General features: G+C 37.1%; 1 protein-coding gene across 3 annotated transcripts in view; it reads left to right on the top strand.

Annotated features, from left to right (window-relative positions):
* The first annotated feature begins 830 nt into the window (after positions 1 to 830).
* Ropn1 (rhophilin associated tail protein 1) overlaps positions 831 to 18,967 on the top strand; it is a 30,777-nt gene continuing 12,640 nt past the window's right edge. Inside the window, exons 1-2 of one of the 3 annotated variants that reach the window (XM_047564994.1) lie at positions 831 to 1,036; positions 1,270 to 1,355. In XM_047564994.1, coding sequence (XP_047420950.1) covers positions 1,350 to 1,355 — 6 coding nt within the window. In that variant the 5' untranslated portion in view covers positions 831 to 1,036; positions 1,270 to 1,349. Of the gene's footprint in view, positions 1,037 to 1,269; positions 1,356 to 3,634; positions 3,692 to 18,967 lie in introns of those variants that run through there. The other 2 variants (XM_047564995.1, XM_047564996.1) reach the window with 2 other exon arrangements.

Raw genomic sequence — 18,967 nt, forward strand, 5'->3', positions numbered from 1 at the left:
AAATCAGTAGACCTGGAGTCAAGTTTGGCCCTACTGATGGCTATTTGACCATGGGCAAGTTTCTCAAAGTTTTAAACTTGTTTCTGAATCTGAAGGTAATACCTTCCTCCAGAGTTTCTATGGGAACTTGATGCCATTTGTTTTGTAAAAGTGCCCTAGCACAGTGACCACGTTTTATGGGACATTTTCCTTCTTTCCCCATGTCCCCAGTCACCCTGGACTCTTCTTTCTGTCCACTCTAGCCTCATCCCCCTCTTAGAGGTTAAGACTGAAGAATCTGAAATGGGCAGCCCGGGTTTCCATCTGATCACGTTAGCGGTCAACTTGGGCAAGTTACTTAATGCTCTGCGCTAAATTCTCTCATCTGTAAAAATGAAGATAATAACATCACTTGCCTCCTGGGACGACTTTAAGGATGAAAAGAGTTAACATATGCAATGCATTTAGAATAGTTCCTGGCACGAAAAACAAAAAACAGCAACAAGTGTTTTGCTGCTATTACTCCCAAAGGTTTCTCCTCACCTGCTTACTTCCCCAAAACAAAAAACAAAAATAAAAACAAAAACAAAAAAATTTAAGCTTCTCTACTTACACTCTCTAACCCTTCAAGGTCAACGTAAATTGCTACGCATTCCCCCAAGGTTGCCAAAATCCCCGCCCCGCCCGGAACCCCCCAAGCCTTCTGGATCCGCCAAACCAAGGCAGGAGCTACCTCCAGTGATCCCGAACTGTGCCGCAGGCGGCGGCGGACGCGGCTGGGGAGGCTCTGTGACGTCGCCTCGGTCCCGCGCGCGGGTGAGCTGGCCGCAGTCGCGCGGGGTTGCCAGGCGAAGGAGAAGCGCTCACAAAGCCCGGTCGCGCCTGCCGCGCCCGCCTCTGCACTCCCTCCTGGCTGGCGCTACCCTCGCCGCCCAGGTTCCGCTGCCCTCTCTCTGCCAAGGGTGCTAAGCCCTGGAGCTCTCCTCGCATCTCCCGCCCGAGGCCCAGCGCCAGGTGTCGCCTGAAGCCACACACCCCGTTTGCGAGCGAGCCTGAGGTAGCAACCCCGGAAGGGAAGGGAAGGGGAGGGAGGGGAGCGCCCTGGCTCTCCCAGGGCTGCCCGGGTTGAGGGATGCACCCAGCCCGGCGGGCCCACCTGGATTCTGAATCCTTTGCTCACACAGCAAGGGGAGGGCAAGAAAATGTGACCGTGGGAGAGTATTGCTTTCTGGCCAAATTGTATGTGTATTTCGTAGCCAGAACTACTATTTTATGATGTTTTACACCCAGGACAGTGATTTGGAAACACAACAGAATCTGGACTCAGAGCCCCCAGTGAGGAACCAAACCTCTGCTTTTTCATCTGTATCATGGATGTAAGAATACCTTTGGAGGGATTGATGGGAGGATCAGTGGGCATAACTAGCGCATTAATATATACTGATACCATTCATTGATTTTTTACTGTTATCTACTGAAACCTAAGTTCCAGCCACTGACTGGGGTAGGCATTAGAATTCTATAGTAAGCAAAAACTGACCATTTCTGCCCTGGAGTTTCCAGTCTATTACAGGGAAACACATGTTAATCAAAGAATCATACAAAGTAAGCAAAGTTAGAGTTGGAGAGGTGGATAAGTGACGTGCTGAAATGGTACAATGGGACCAACAGGAAGGTCAGAGAAGAATGAGTTGAGGTCTGAGGGAAGGATGAACCTAGGAAAGGTAGGGAGTGTATTCCAAGCGAGAGTATCCACATGTCCAAAACTGACCACGTCATCTTCCAAACCCAAACAAGGATGTACAGTTGCCTGGTTCTTGGTTCCAAGAGCTGTTTGTAGAAACTGCCTCTGAGATTCTGGTGTCTGGAACCTTTCATCCATGTAACTGGAGACTCTCATTTCTACAACTGAAACCCTGGTTAGCCTGCATCAATAAAACCAAATGAGAAATTCCAGAAACAAGCCTATAGTTGATATTTGATAAGACCCATATTCTTCAGCACTTAGCAAGTATATATTGGCCTGCTTTTCCCTATTGGGAGTCATGTAGGTTTCACTTAATAGGAAACTTATTGAATTGTAAGAGTTGGAGGTGAGCCCTGGAATGTATAATTAAGAAGGCCTACAAGACCAAGAGCTTTAAGAATGAAAAAAAAAAAAAAAAAAAAAAAAAAAAAAAACTTTACAAAATGATGGAATAGTGGGATGCCAAGATGAAATGAACTTTTCTCCCAGTTTTTAAAATCCGATGTGAACAAATGGCCCATTATGTCCAAAGATGAAAAAAGTTGGGTTTGGGTTCCTCTCTAATCCACTTTGTATATGATTCTAAGTCTTTGTGATTCAAGAGTGCATGGAATTCCTGAGGGTAAGTGGGTACACAGGAAGAGAATTTGACTTGACTCTTTTAGTGTTCTCCATTTCTACAGCAGAACCATCATCCACGCTTGAAAAATAGGGGTCACTCTAGACCCTTCTCTCCCTAACCTTTTTCCCAGTGGTTACCCCAAGTCCTGTAGATCCTTTTTCCTAAATAGCTCCTATTGCAATTACCTTCTAAAGGAATGAAGCTGTTGAAAGTTCTTGCTCAAAGTGCTTTCAGTTCTCCTAACCAGGCCACATCCCACTCCCCTCAGCCCACCTGAACAGCTGTTGGTCAATCTGTGTTTCAGAGTCCAACAAAGGGAAAGAAATCACTAGTAATTTTAATAAGGAAGGCTCAAATAAGAATTTTTAACAATAATGGGATTAGAGTAACAGGATTGACTTGTAAAATATAAGGTAAGATCTAAAGGATATAGGAATTCACAGATATGAGGAGCAACCACTACTCTTGACTGATTATCCCAGGAAGGTGTCTCTCCCAGAACTTGTTGCAGAAGGTGTGACCAGGACTTAATAGAAGGCAGAGAAATTTCTGAGGTGCAGGGCAGGCATAATTCACTCTCTGGGTTGCCAGAGAAATCATTTCTGATACCCACTGGTAACACTCAGCTTCCCAAGAGGAGTACCAGGGTATCTTAGCTTTCCTGTACCATAATGAAATACTGAGGCAATCAACTTATAAAAAGAAAAGGCTTATTTTGGCTCATCATTCTAGAGGTTCTAGTCCAAGATCAAGTCACCTTGCTTTGGACCTCTAATGACAGCAACACTTCATGGCAGGATTGTGTGGTAGACCTTACTGCTCACCTCATGAGCCAGGAAGCAAAGAGAAAATAGGAAGAGCTTGAAGTCCTACAGTCCTCCTAGAGGAATATTCTCATTAATCTAAGGACCTCTCTAAGAACCTCTTACTAGGTCCCATCTCTCAAAGGTTCCGCCATCTCCCAGTAGCACCACCCTGGATACCATGATTTTAAAACATGGATTTTGGAGGACACTTATTCAGACCATATCACAGGGGAAGCTGCTAGCCTTTGGGCACTGTGGCATGTATTCTAGCAGTTAGGCACTCAGGAGATTCTCATGAACCAGACGCTGGAGAAGCTGGGCACTGCAGGATCCCAGCACTGGAGAAATTGCAAGTTCCTGGAGCTCAGCAAGAGCAGCACACCTGAACCTGCAAGAGACATCGCTTCTCCCTCCTGTGTCCCGCCAGTGTCCAGTATCGACAAAGCTCAACGTCACAACAACTGGCAAGGGAAAAATATTTAAAGAATCTAGTTCCAGTTTTTCTGAAGCAATGAAGGATAAATTTGGAGCTAAGAGGTAATAAATTGATAATTGACACATCAAGCTAATGACAAAATCTGATTGTGTGACTTTAGGGCTTACACTCCTCTAATGGCTTCAACATAAAGTTCAAAAGCCTTACCAGGCATAGCAGGCCTTTTACATTCTGATCTTTAGGCTGTATTTCCAGCCTTAGCTCCAATCACACTCCCTTCATCCACTCTAGCACTCTAAAACGACAGTTTCTCTGAACACACCATGTTTTTGACACCACCACACCTTTACCTAAGTCCTCCGGGGCACATGGAGTTCCCTCCTTACTCTTATAGTAAATGGATGCTTAATGAATGCTTACCCTGTTTTTGGCACTGTTATAGAGGCTGGGAACATAGCAGTAAACAAACCAGGCTTCCTTAAGTCTCAGTTCAAATATCAGCACTTTTTGAAAAGTATTTTCTGATCTCCTCCTACCTCTAGACAAGTTAGAGCTCTCATCTAGGAGTTTCTTTTTTGTTCTCCTCTATTTAGTGAAGACTTCATGACATTTATCTCACCCTATTTTGATTTACCTTTTAATACTTTCTGCTAACCTGTAAGCTCCGAGCTCCATGAATTCAGGGTGTGTGACTTATTTCTATATCCCAATATTCAGCACAATTCTAATAAAACACATAAGGTTTTATCAGATTAGTAGTTTTCCCAGAATCACATATTTAGTCAAAGATAGGCCCCAAACCAGAATCCTGGTGTTGTGCCTCATGGCCAGGAGTGTTTCTTCACTAGAACTTTGTCCTTTGGGTGTTATGGTGTTGGGAAAAAAAAACAGTGTGATGTTAAATATTATCAGAAGTGGTATTGGAAAAAGGGGGATACAGTCCTGATCTTGTATGGAAAACTAGGGTGCATTTGCCCCTCAGTGCCCTCGTTTTGTATACTTTGAGTTTCTGAATCATGGGAATGTTTCAATTAAGTCAGAAGTAGGAAGGACAAGTAAAAGGATGAAAGTTCTGTGGGGTATTCTGACACTTCATTCTTTTTTTTTTTAACTAAAAATTTAATATATTTTTTTCTTTTTAAATTTATTTTTGACACTTCATTCTTAAAGGATGAAGATTTCACATACTTAAGAAAGACAAGCCTAAGGTGACCCCATATTTATGTCAGATCCCCAAATCAGGGGACCACATTGCACAACTTCAAGGGAGCACATGACTGTAACCATGCCATGTATCCCTGGGATTGGAGTCCATGATGTAAACATGGAGGAGACCTTTGCAATATAAGCATGCCTGAATTAGGATAAATCAAAGAGGTACCTGTTCACTTGTTGAATAACTATGTGGAGCTCATGATTTCCAAGAGGTGGTACTAGCCTGGTATATGAACAAATTTGGAAAATTTGCTAATAACAGGGCCAAAAACCGCTACTTAGAAAAAGGACAAGGTTAGGCAGGACTGCTCTTAGCAATATTGCTGTTGGCATTCAAATGCTGGATGGACTTGTCTGTGGATTTGGCCCAGAAAGATTCAGGTTTCTGTGAAATAAATTTGAATAAGCTAAGTTAATATGAATAAGACAAATTACATCTTGAAGGACAGGACAGGACATCTTTATTTCAACAAGAAAAGAAATAAAGATCCACTAAAGGTTTTTGACAGTGAAGTGGTAACAACATGAATGACTAACAAATATTATCTGGCAAAACTAAGCCTCAATTTCCTAGCATTGAAAAAATTTTTATATTAGAACCTCCTTATCATACACTGTTGTAAGGACTAAGTGAGATGACGAATGTTCAAGGACTGCTCTTAGGCCTATCTTATTCTGGGCATCCTCCCATTTATACCAATTGTATACACTATGGTTAAAGAGACAGTGACCATATCTTCAGGATAAAAAAATTAAGACATGCTCTGACATAATTTTGTTCTGCTTCAAGGTGCTAAAAATGAAATTTTGGTGATGTAATTGGGATTATCCAAGATATCTCAGTGATTCATGAAGATAGGAGGACATACTATTTGAAATTGGGGTTGTGCTGGTGTGTAATTACCTTATTCAGAAAGGGACAGTGTGACAAGAGCAATGAAACTGGCTTAGGTCTTGGTTCAGCTCCAGCATAAATTATTAACCTTGTGCCAACTACTTTTTTTTTTTTTTTTTTTTTTTTGGTACCAGAGATTGAACCCAGGGTTGCTTAACCACTGAGTGACATCCCCAGCCCTTTTTATGTTTTATTTGGAGACAGGGTCTCTCTGAGTTGCTTAGGGCCTCACTAAGATGGTGAGGCTGCCTTTGAACTCAGATCCTCCTTCCTCAGCCGCCTGAGCTGCTGGAATTACAGATGTGTGCCACCACGCGCAGCTCATGCCAACTACTTAACCATTTTATGCCCAATTCTCTAGTTTATAAATTGAAGATAGTGAGTTGTACTATATGTTAAGCCTTCTCCTTGTTGCTGGTGGTGTTTGAAAAGGTATTCCTTTTTATTTTCTTAACTGAAATAAAATTTTAAAGACTTTCATGGATTGAAGTACAGAATAAAAGAATGAACCAAAGTGTCTCTGTTGCGTATGACAAGGCAATTGAGAGAACAAAAGTAGTTTCTTTTGGAGCTTTTATGAGAAAGGGGAATTCTACAATTAGGTAGCTGATGGGTAGGACTGTTGCAGGGTTGAGAGTTTATAATTTGAAAGTCATTGGCATAGAGTTCTGGTTACAACCACAAAAGTAGCTGGAAGCTGGCATGCTGCAGGAGTGCAAGGCTCCCTCTGTAGCAAGTAAAAAAAAAAGAAGAAAGAAAAAACCTCAAAATAGTACGTTTAAAAACATTGTAAGGACATCAGAAAACTTTAGTAGCAATTACAAGATTAACTGAAATTCCAGAAGGACAGAGAACCTTGTCAAGGTGAGTTAATGGTCACAAACCATTTTCTTCCCTGAGGACAATAGCAAACTTTGTGTATGTATGGAGGATTGTGCTTGTCCCTTGCAGAAAATCTGTTTTCCAAGAGAAAGAGAAACAAGCAAGGATTTTCAGTAGTCTACAGCACCAGCACAACAGATTTGAAATTCAATATGTCCCACATACCCTGTCAATTTTACACAATATTTGGTATATACCCTAAAAAAAAATAAGGGACACTCAGAAAAGGAGGAAAGAGAAAATAAAATCTGTTAATTTTTTTTTCTAGCAGTTAAGAAAAAAACATACCAGAGAGGAGAGCCGCAGGTAAATTTGGCTATTGGAGTTTTAGACATTGACTTTAAAATAACTATAAAGAATATGTTCAGGAAAACCAAGGGAAAAGATACATAAATACATGAAAAATTATATAATTTAGCACAGACACTGTGTCTCTTAAAAAAGTCAAATAGATATTCTACAACCCAAGGTTTCACATCTGAAATTAAGAATACATTAAATAGGTTTGGCAGCATCTAGACAGCAAGATAAATGGGTAGTAAACTAACAGGTCTATATAATTAGAGTCTCAGAAGGTAAGGAGAGAGAGATGGGGGCAGAGTCAGTATTGGAAGAGATGATATTTAAAACTTTTCAAAACTGATGAACAATGTCAATCTGAAGATCCACAAATATTGGGCTGGGGTTGTGGCTCAGTGGTAATGTGCCTGCCTAGCATGTGTGAGGCACTGGGTTCGATCCTTTCCACCACATAAAAATAAATAAAATAAAAGTGTGTCCATCTACAATTAAAAAATATTTTCTAAATAAGAGTCGCAAATACCAAACAGGAAAGATAAAAGAATATTATACATGAGCATAGCATAATTAACCAGACTGCTGAAAATCAAAGATAAAGAGTAAAATCATAAAAATGGGGAAAGGCATTTTATCTCCAAAGGAGCAACAATAAGACCTTTAGCATATATTTTTAACAAAAATTGTAGAGACCAAAAGACAATGGGGTTACTTTCTTAAACTAGAAAATGTTGCTAACCTAGAATTTTATAATCAGTAACTATGTCCTTCAAAAAGACAAATGAAAAATGAAAAACTTTTTTCATCCAGAAAATCTGCATTATAGAAAACATCAGAGTTATTTAAGTTGAAGGAAAATGATCCCAGAGGAAAGTACTGATCATCAGGAAAGGAGAATGCAAGGGTTAATGAGTGTATAAAGTAATTTAATATCAATGGTTAAAAACAATAACTTCATATGTCAATAACAATAAAATATACATAGAAATAAAATAAATGATAATAGTACAAAAGGTGGGGGAAGGATATTGAGTTAAATTATTACAAGGTACTCATACTATTCAAAAAGTAAAATTAATTAAAATGTGGACTTAATAAATTAAGAATGCATGTTGTATTCTTGAAGGTACAACATGGTATATCCATAAAGGTGTAATAAAAAGAATGTATAGCTTTACAAAGAGGAAAAACAGAATACTCAAAAATATTTTATTGCTTTGAAAAGGCAAGGAAAGAGGAATAAAGAAACATGGCATAAATAGAAAACAAAAAGCAAAATTGTTTTAAAAAATTACATCAATAATTATTTTAAGCATAAATAAATTATCCAATTGAGAAATTTTCAGTGTGTTTTTTTGAAGTTTTTTATACTTTGAATAACAAGAAAGTTGAAAGGAAAAGTTCAAAAAAACATAGTCCTTGCAAAAATTAAACAAAATAAAGCTGGCAAACCAAATTGCCCTTGAGAAGTTTAATTAGATAAAAGAGGGGCATTTCATATTTATAAAAGTTCAGTTAATAAGAAGATTTAAAACCTAAATATGTATATATCTCATAACAACTTGAAAATTTAACCAGCAAAAGTGGTCAACTAAAAGAATAGACAAACTACCTCACAGACAGAGATTCTAACACATCTCTCTCAGTTACTAATAGAATAAGCAAACAAAAAAGTAAATAAGGATGTTGAAGATTTGAACTACATAATTAACCTGTTGAGATACACACACACACACACACACACAAATGTACATATATAAAACATTACACCCAACAACTACAAACTTGACTTTCTTTTCGGATACACAGGGAACATTCACTAAAATTCATTAAAAATTATTTGAGAAAAACAGGAGAAATGATAAACACAGATGGCCAGGCACTGAACCTTGGGAAATATTTCTAAAAAGTGATGGGAGAGAAAAAAGTGATCAAATAAACTAGAAAGAAACAGCACAGGGGGCTGGAGTTGTGGCTCAGTGGTGGAGCACTTGCCTGGCTGGCATACATGAGGCATTGGGTTTGATAATCAATACCACATATAAATAAATAAAATAAAGTTCCATTGACATCTAAAAACATTAATAAAAAAGGAAGGAGCACAGGACAAACAAGACAATATAACCATTTTCTTGAGAGAACCATCAATTTTTTAAGTGTAATAGAGAATGCTAGAAGAATAACTGTTATAGGAAAAATCACTAGATTTATAAGTGAGGAAGATGTTGGTGATATTTATAATTGTGAAATTGGTGTTAAAGCAATAATCAGGATGGAAGACTTATCATGAGAAGTTTAAGGAGGCATCTCAGAGAGAAGAAAGGGGAGTCAGTATTCAAGGAGCCTGAGAAATTTGAGAGTGAACAAGGATTAGATCATTGGAGAGGTAGTAAAATCAAAAACCAATTTTTTAAAAGAAGGGCCAACTGTGACTACTCGATGGAAGACAAGGTGCCAGTAGGTGGCAAAGATGAAATTTCTGGAGAATGTGAAGGGCTAAATGTCATAGTTTAGTGTCTTGGGTCTTTTGTAGGACAAAAACTAAGAGCCCGAGTTGTGGAGTATGAGATCAAGGGGTATACTGAGGCTAGCCAAGGTTGACAGTGTTCATTTATTCTCATCTCCTGAGAGTAGTGGGATGCAGACTGAAGATCAAATAAGAAGCAGAGTTCAGTGCTGCGGGGGAATGACGTACATCAGTGGAGAAGCAGGAGTGAAGGAACTAGATAGAAGTGATCCAAGATTGGTAAACTGCAGTGGCTGACCTTGTAAAGATGGCTATTATGTTGTCATTGTTTTATGAAACAAAAACAGAATGAGGCTTAAAGAGAACCTGGGTCAAAATGGGACTGCCAATCATATTAAGCCCAACCTGATATAATAAATACGTTTAGTATATCCTACTCAATATAAATTTGCTTATACTGGTTCTTTCAAACTCACTCAGCTTATCTCTTAGAATCATGTGACCATCTCAAAATTCCTTCATGCTTTGCTGTTTTTATAAATCTAACAGGTGTCAAATAAAAACCCAATGGCCTCACCAACCTCAGCAAACAGCTGGGTTTCCATCAGGGAATCCCAGCCAGTTATTTGTAAGCTATCTCAAAATTACACTGCCTTGCAGAACATTTCACTTTGTTAAGGGAGTCTCTGCCTGAGGTTACTTGGATTTCCTAGTACTTTCTCTTGACTTCCAGGTGTCTTTAGCTCATGTGATAGTCTGTGGACTCTTATTTCTTTGCAGTCACGTTTATCTGCTTTGCTCATCTGTCTCCCACTTTCTTCAGTCTTCTTTCTTTTGTTTGTTTAATATATATTTTTCACTGTAGGTGGACATGATACCTTTATTTTATTTTTACGTGGTGCTGAGGATTGAACCCAGGGCCTCACGCATGCTAGGAGATCGTTCTACCACTGAGCCACAACCCCAGCCCCCCAGGCTTCTTTCTAATCACGACAGTTGAGCAATGGAAAGTAGAAGCTGTTTGTTCCTTTAACAACCAATATTTTTATGTTTTACTTTGTAATGAACATTATTTTTACATTAAATAAATATCAGCTTTTACCAGAAATTAAATTTCATAACCACCAGAATCTCTTCTAAAACAAATAATCTTAATACACTGAAACAAAACTTATGAGTTTGAAGCAGAACTACTTGATATTTGACTTCAGAGCTGCTTCTCTAACCTTTTTCATGTTGTACACACAGAAAATCCTATAAAGCACAGTGGGAAAAACTGGGGCATTTTGATGGTCATAATGAGTCTATAAAATCAATATTTACTTACTACATAATTACAATAAAACATAAAAAATCCCCACAGTAATGTTATTAAAGATATTAAATGTTTCATTTGAATAAAACTTCTGACTTTTTTAACTTTTAAAAGAGAAATCAAGCTTAAATCTTATCATGAGTTTGCATTATATCAAGTTTTATGTTGAAATGACCACATGCAATTCCTGATAAAAAAATTTTTTTAAATGTTCTTTACAAATTCTTATAGGGAGAAAGTTTGCATCACAGATGGGTATTAGCAAGTAGTCGAAGGATATTTCTTGCCTTTTCTTTCATTGACAGAAATTCTATTCACTGTTAACCCGAATTTGAAAAATTTGATCTCTTCTTTTTTTCACTGTAATTCTTCTGATTATAAGAATGAATTTCTAATGCACTTGAACTTTTTCACAAGACTTTTCAAGTAATATGTCACTTAGGGTTTTTATATTTTTCTTTGAGATTGGAATACTAGTTATACTCCCCACTAACCTACATCTAATCTCACTTTTCTTTGTACATTAACTTTGTTATTAAACATTATATTTTCATACACTCCTTGTGGTTTTTTGTTATGTTCATTCCAGTACTTACAAATGTCAAGTAAGCCAATTTTTTGAAGTCAATAAACTCTTCTCAACAACTCTCCAATGTAATGATCATTGAAATTTTTTGAAAATTCCTCTTTTAACTCCTTCAGATAAACAAAAACAAAACCACTGTTACTTTGGTAGATATCTTGATGGGAAACATCAAAAACTATTTCATTGCATACATTCAAACACAGATGGAACCACAGCAGCCTGGGTTTTCTTATTAACATTTTTTAGGGTAGAATTCACATCTTCAGATGAATATGCAGACAAAAATGTCTATGTGTCTTACAGGCATCTCAGGGTTCAGAATGCAGAGAACAGGAAGGATGTAGAGCCCTCCCACCTTCCAGTCAACTGCTTTCTGCCAGCACAAACCCTTGTACTTGCACGATATCCAGAATCTAGAAAATCTTATTTGTTTCACAGTATTTAGTTACTACTCATATATTTCCTCTTGAATAGAACTTTTGTTACTTTTTGGCAGGATAGGTAATATTCTTCCAAGCCTTCCTCTCCAGAGGTTCTAACTAGTTCTGCTAGCTGAATGCTGGCACTCACATCTGCAGATACATCACTCTGCAAGGAAACATTTGCTTCCTAGTCTTATGCAGAGCATTGTCAATACATCTTCTACATTATTATTCCAGAGCAACCCTTTTTCTATTTCCTTTGCTTTATTTGGTTGAAAGGTTGGTAAAATGAATGATTCTGCAATCGTGGAAGGAATTTTGACTTTATTTCTATGATGTGACTTTTAATTAGCTTCATGAGCCCAATACAATGTAAACTGGTGTACAGTAGTTGTAAATACCTTTATAAACAGTTTTATAAAGGAGTGATTTCCAAGTGTGGTTTTAGGCACTTCTGAAAGTCCTTGAAACTTTGGAGAGGGAGTCATCCAACGGGTCAGACCTGCTTTCATCATAATTTTTTGCCTTATTCATTCTTTTTCTTAAGAGTGTATGGTAGAGCTGGGTATGGTGGTGCACGCCTGTAATCTCAGTGGCTTGAGAGGCTGAGGCAGGAGGATGGAGTGTTCAAAGCCAGCCTTAGCAATTTAGCGAGGCCCTAAGCAACTTAGCAAGACCCTGTCTCAAAATAAAATATAAGAAAAAGGGCTGGAGATGTAGCTCAGTGGTTAAGCACCCCTGGGTTCAACTCCTGGTACAAAAAAAGAGGAAAAAAAGAGTGTATGGTGGAGTTTTCCAGAAGCTACATATGACATCACACATTGAATACAAAGATGATACAACATATATTTTTGGCACCTTTGTCAAGTATCAGATGGCTGTATGTGGGTTTGTTTCTATCTTCTATTCCATTGATGATCTTGCCTACTTTGATACCAGTACCATGCTTTTTTTGTTACTATACCTCTGTGGTACAATTTGAGATCAGGTATTGTGATAACTCCTGTGACTGCTCTTCTTCTCAGGATTGCTTTGGCTATTCTGGGTCTCTTATCCTTCCAAATGAATTTTAGGACTATTTTTTTCTAGTGCTGTGAAGAATGTCATTGGTATTTTGATGGGGATTGCATTGAATCTGCATATTGTTTTTGGTAGTATGGCTATTTGGTAGTATGCCTATTCATTCTACCTATCCAAGAACATTGGGAGGTCTTTCCATCTTCTAAGGTCTTTTTCAATTTTTTCATTGTTCTGTAATTTTCACTGTAGAGATACATGTTGAAGGAAAGATAGTCTTTTTAACAAGTAATGCTGGGGAATCGATATTTGTTATTGGAGTCCTACATGTGGATGTCTATCTCATTTTTAATATGGAGAAATTTTTATGCTACTATCTCACTGAAGATATTCTTAATGCGTTTAGATTTATCTCCATGTTCTCTTCTATCCCAGTGATTCTCAGGTTTGCTCCTTAATACTGTCCCAGAGTTCTTGTATATTCCGATCATAGTCTTTTATTTATTTATTGAGTATTCAAGTTCATATACTCTGTCTTCGAGGTCTGAAGTACTGTCTTGGAGATCTGAAGTTGTCTTCTATACAATCTAATCTGTTGGTGGTGCTCTCAGGTGTATTTTCAAATTGTTTCATTGTGTCATTTCCAGGAGTTCTGATTGGTTTCTTTTCAATATTTCTCTTTCTTTATTGAAATGGTCTTTCATTTCCTATATTCATTCTCTTAATTTATTCCATAGATCTTGTTTAGTTCATTGAGCATTTTAATAATCAGTGTTTTATACTCTTTCTCTGGAGTTTCATCGATTTCTATATCTGTGGGATTCTCTGTTGGAGGATTGTGAATTTTTGGTGGAGATTTGTTTACCTGTTGGTCTTGGACTTGCACATCAGTTGAGATGGATTCTCCTCCTTTTATACAGGTGTTCTTTTGTGCGTAGTTATCTTTTTTGTTCTGGGGCTGCTTTTTGTTGTTGATGTATGAGTAAATGTCCAGGAGTGGGATCTGAGGTCCCCTTGTGATGGTTCTTCCTTGGGGCCTGTTGTTGGTTTGGGTGTTTTGTCTTCCCAATTCTAAGTAATGTTGAGGCTGAGGAGTGTGTGGGGGGTGAGATTTGCTGTTACCTGACTGAGTTGTGGGTATTGCTCAGCAGCAAGATCTCTACTCTGAACCTGAAGTGTCCCAGTCACTTTCCAGCCTCTTGTAGAGGAAGTGGGAGGCCTGGTGACACTTTTATTCATTTGATAACCTTTCCATGAAAATACATCTGGGAAAATACAAAAAAAAACCCAACAGGGCAAACAAATAGAAATTTGAAATAATCCTCATACATTTCCTAATAAGTAACTTATAGTTTGACTATTGTCTTGTGAATCTCTAACAGTTCCAAAGTAATTAATAAAAAATATTTTTAATTTAAAATTATCCATCATAGTGGAAAATAATATATGTAAAGTACTTCAGGAGATGATCAGTCTTTTGACTACAACTAACCAATTTTCAAAGAGAATAAGATTGTCCTTTCTTAATATTTTTAAATAATTCACAAGATTCTTGAAAAATTAAGCATTTGGTAAGTAAAGGGAATTTTGGAAATATTTAATTTTATAGTTAAAATGCTAGACTTTCAACACAATATAAATGTTACTTCAACTGTTATTAAAATATTTTGAAATTTTTTTCATATCTCCTTCACTGAATTGATTAAAATTTTTCATTATCATTTACTTTTAGATGCATTCTTTATTTCTATACACAAACAATAAGTCATTATAAAAGTCCACATAAATTAAATCACAACTGAAAAAATTGAATAAAATTATTTTTTTATTAGAGACAAGAGATGATGATGAAAACAAATCATATACTTTGTTGGGAGAAAACAATGCAAAAAAAGAGCAAAAGAGCAAGATCAAAGGAAAAATTAAGTATTTAAAACACATGCACAAAGATTATCACTGATTGTAAATACATTGCAATTAAAGCAATAGTCAGACTTGGATGGTTTAATGGACTGGATGAAAGGGAAAGCCCTAGATGCATGTCTCTGGTGGCAGATGTTGTGCATAAAACCTTAAGCACAAAACAATAAGCACTGAAATCTGGAAGTTTACTGACTGTGCCAGACAGCATCCAAATATAATTTGAACTGTTGTAAATTTGTGAATGGTGGTAAAATGGTTGTAAATTTCATATCACTATAAAAACTTTACAACCATCAATCTCTCATGGTGCACCTGTAACCCATTCTCCCATGGCCACTGGTAGGGAGCTCCACTTTAGAGAGCAATAAAAGGCAGAATAGGATTTAATGTGAAAATGTGTACTACAAACAAAGTTAGATGCTACCCAGGTTTTTTAGTAAAGCATAGTATGTATTCAAGATGAAATCTGGGGGTACAAAGGGTTTGCATAGATGAAAGGAAGTAGGGCACTTCAAATACTAGCAACTTGCTGAGGGAGAGACAAAATGGAGCAGAATGGAGCACTATTAACAGTGGGTGAGAAAGTGTTAAGCATCTGATATATAATTTCTTGGAAAGTGGCCAGAGTAAACCATGTTAGAAATTTGTGTTTTGATAAATAATAGAAAATTTGTAGCTTAAAATGGGATGAGTAAGTCGTGAGGAACCCTGAAAGTCAGATCTGAATGCTGTTTTGTGAGCAGAGCTCTCCCATCTCTTTTATTTTATTTTATTTTATTTTATTTTGTAGTTTTTTTTTTTAATTGTAAACAAATGGGTCTCCCATCTCTTTTAAAGAGAACAAAGATCTGGCCGGTTGGTCCAGAAAATGAGGTGAGATAGAAATACCAGTCAGGAAGCTCTCCAATGGGTGATGAGGAAACGCACCAGATAAATAGGAGTGGAAAGAGGGATGAATTGGAGATACTTTTCAAAGAAAACATAAATGTGATTTAGAGATATTCTAAAGGAAATATCTCTAATAAAAATTTTGAGGAATAGATAAGACTAGGGGTTTGAGGCCAAAGAACTGAAAGGATGATACTATCTTGTTCAGAAAAGAATTTGGGGGTCTGGGGATGTAACTCAGTGGTACAGCACTTGCCTAGCATGTGTGAGGCCCTGAGTTCAATCCCCAGCACAGCAAAAGAGAAAAGAAAAAATAATAATAATGTGGGAAGGATACTTAATCAGGAGGTGAACCAAGGATTCTAGTGGCCAAGTGTCCTGGAGGCAACGGGGAGAGTGAAATGGAAGCAGGTGAGAGGTTTGATGGATAAACAAGGATAATCAACAGAATTTTATGGCAGATGAAGCCTGAGGAGGATGTGAGCTCTCCAAGAGCAACATAAGCTCAGGTGCTGAAAACTGTTTGGGGAAGATTGCTAACTCTTGCTTAGCAGAAGAAAAGAGAAAGAATTGCTGAAGGAGGTGGAGGAACTCTGTGCAGAATATGTCATCAAAGTAGGAGAGATCTCAAGAAGTAAAAGACATTTATGTCTAATGGTCCACCTCCCCCATCAGGTTATGTATGTGCTCCAACCCTTCCTCTGTCTCTTCTTAGTTATGTGTCATTACAAAAGTTTTACTCCCTTTCTTAGTTTCATCATCGGTAAAATGGTGATTATATAATTATATTTTCAAGATTAAAGGAGAAAGTGAATACAGTATACTTAGCATGATATCTTGTACTTAGAAGTGGATGTAATTGATGACTTTTAAGAGGAGAAAAATGCAAAGGGTTAAAGAATGACTGAGCACTGGGAAAAGATAATAGGTATAAAGAACTTTACTAGAGATACTTTGCACAAATGTTTAGAGGTTACAGAAAAGTTGTCAGAGAAGGCAATGGGGTGAAATAAGGCTTTGCTTGATTTTGCTCCACATTTTAAAAATTTAGATTCGCTCCATATTGACCAAGGGTGGTTATTGCTATTCTTGTCATTGAAGCTTCTCTAATTAGGTTTGTGATGTCTTTTCATTTACATGGGTTTTTGGCAACCTTCAGAATAAAAATTAAATAATTGCACAACAAATAAAAGATCCTATCAAACACAAGGTCACAGTAAATTGGTGTAGTCACTGTGGAAAACAGTATGGCAGTTCCTCAAAATATTCAAATACAATTACCAAATTATCTAGCAATTCCACTTCTGGGTACAGTCCAAACAGAATTGAAAGCAGAAATCCAAATGATATTTGTACACCCATGTTCATAGCAACATTATTACAATAGCCAAAAGGTGGCAATAACCCAATGTCCACTGACAGATGAATGAATAAGCAAAAAAATGATACATAGAGTGGAATATTCTTCAATCTTAAAAAGAAAGAGAACCCTCACACATGTTATAACACAATACGCATAGAGACAGGAGGTAGAAAGTGGTTTCCAGGGCCAGAAGAAGGAAGAATAGGGAGTTATTGTTCAATGGGTACAAAGTTTCCGATGGGATCATGAAAAAATTCAGCAGTATGATGGTGATGGCTGCAGACAATGTGAGTATATTTAATATCACTGAACTGTCTACTCAGAGTGGCTAAAATGGCAAAAATTTAGCTAAACATTTTATCACAATAAAATAATATATATTATGTATATTTTATATTTGTGTGTGTAGATATGCATATATACATACACACAAACATACACAATATAAACAAAATAAGATGCTGCCCTTTTCTAAAATAAATGGATTGAAAATTCACAAGGAACCACTCGTAATAGTAGATTTCAAATTTTATTTCATAAATACAAAACAAAATGCATAATGTAAATACAGGTTTTAAAATATTGAAACAAATATCTAAGCAGTTACCATTCAACTTAAAAGTTAGAATGTTTCTATTGCGATGACATCTCTTCTGCCAAGGGTAATTGCCAATTCCAGATTTGCATTTATCATTCTCTTTAATAGTAAAGGTGTGTGTGTGTGTGTGTGTGTGTGAGAGAGAGAGAGAGAGAGAGAGAGAGAGAGAGAGAGAGAGAGAGAGACCCCAAACAATATATCACTTTTCCACCCAGCACTGTGAGACTCCTCCATGGTGAGGGCTGTAGCGTACTTATTGAGAATTATGGTAACATCGATAGTTGAAGCTTTTATCATCACATAGTGAATTTCTTGATTCCCAATGGTGAATTTGACCTCTTTTAGAAAAATCTCTTTTGTCTGATAGCAGTATGTCAGTGTCAACTTCTTTTATTTGCTTATTTATCTAATTTTACCTTCAGTCTTTCTGGTTTTTTTCAGATGAGCCTGTACCTGGATTCTTAAAAATTCAGTCTGTTAATTTCTGTATTTTAACACATTTAGGACCATTTGTTTTTTGATTGATTACTGATTTAGGGATGACTGTCTATCATGTTATTTGTCCACTTTTCCTATACCTTCCCTCCATCTCCCTTTTGCCTCTTTTGGTATTATTTTATAATATAACTTTTTTAATATTACTTTTTAAACCTTGTACAAGGTCAAGTATGAATAGTAAAATTTATAACTCTTGGCTTTTTATAAAGTCTAAAATTAATCATTATCTTTATCCTCCTCTACTTCCAAATAAAAGAACATTAAGTAAAAGGGAATGGAATACCACCAACCTCAGAACGCTTTAGTTTCTTGTCTTGGGATTTCCCAACTAGGCTGCTGTTGGTATAAATCTAAACTTAGATCTAGCCAGTAACCATATCTCTTGAAGGGCTATTTTCCCCCAACAAGAAGCAGCACTGTAGACCATTCTTCATTGCTTACCCCTACCTATAGGCCAATGTTTCCAGCCCCCATTTCCATACTGAGGGTCTCAACTTTACACCAGGAGGAAAGTTCTTTAGTTCAGTCATTTGCTTTTTGTGGGCCAGGCCTGGTCTCTTCCTTCCCTGCCCTACATCATAAAGTTTCAAATTCTTGTTCTCTACATTTGCCTCAGGTGAGCCCTCGTTTCTCCATTAGGTGACTATTCTGCTTCACTTTATTTGGTGCTTGAAGATTTCTCTCATTCTATGGCAGCTCAGCAAGACAATTCAAAAAGTATGTTTACCGAGATTTGCCTGGCAATCTAGGTTTGAATGTGGCATTTTTAGGCTGTCCCTTTCTCTAATAAAAACAGAATCACAGAATTATATTTATTTGTGCATAGAATTATATACCATCTGTAGATTTTCATATTCTGCTTCAATTTGTAATTGAACTTTTCATATGAAAATGTTTGTTTCTCTCTTAATATTAAAGTAGAAAAGAACATGCAGATAGTAAGAGAGCTGTTTGTCCAATGACTGTTTAATAATTATTTTTATTTAGAAAAACCTAATGCCAAATCATAGA

This window comes from Sciurus carolinensis, chromosome 9 (genome assembly GCF_902686445.1).
Source record: "Sciurus carolinensis chromosome 9, mSciCar1.2, whole genome shotgun sequence".
Taxonomy (NCBI): domain Eukaryota; kingdom Metazoa; phylum Chordata; class Mammalia; order Rodentia; family Sciuridae; genus Sciurus; species Sciurus carolinensis.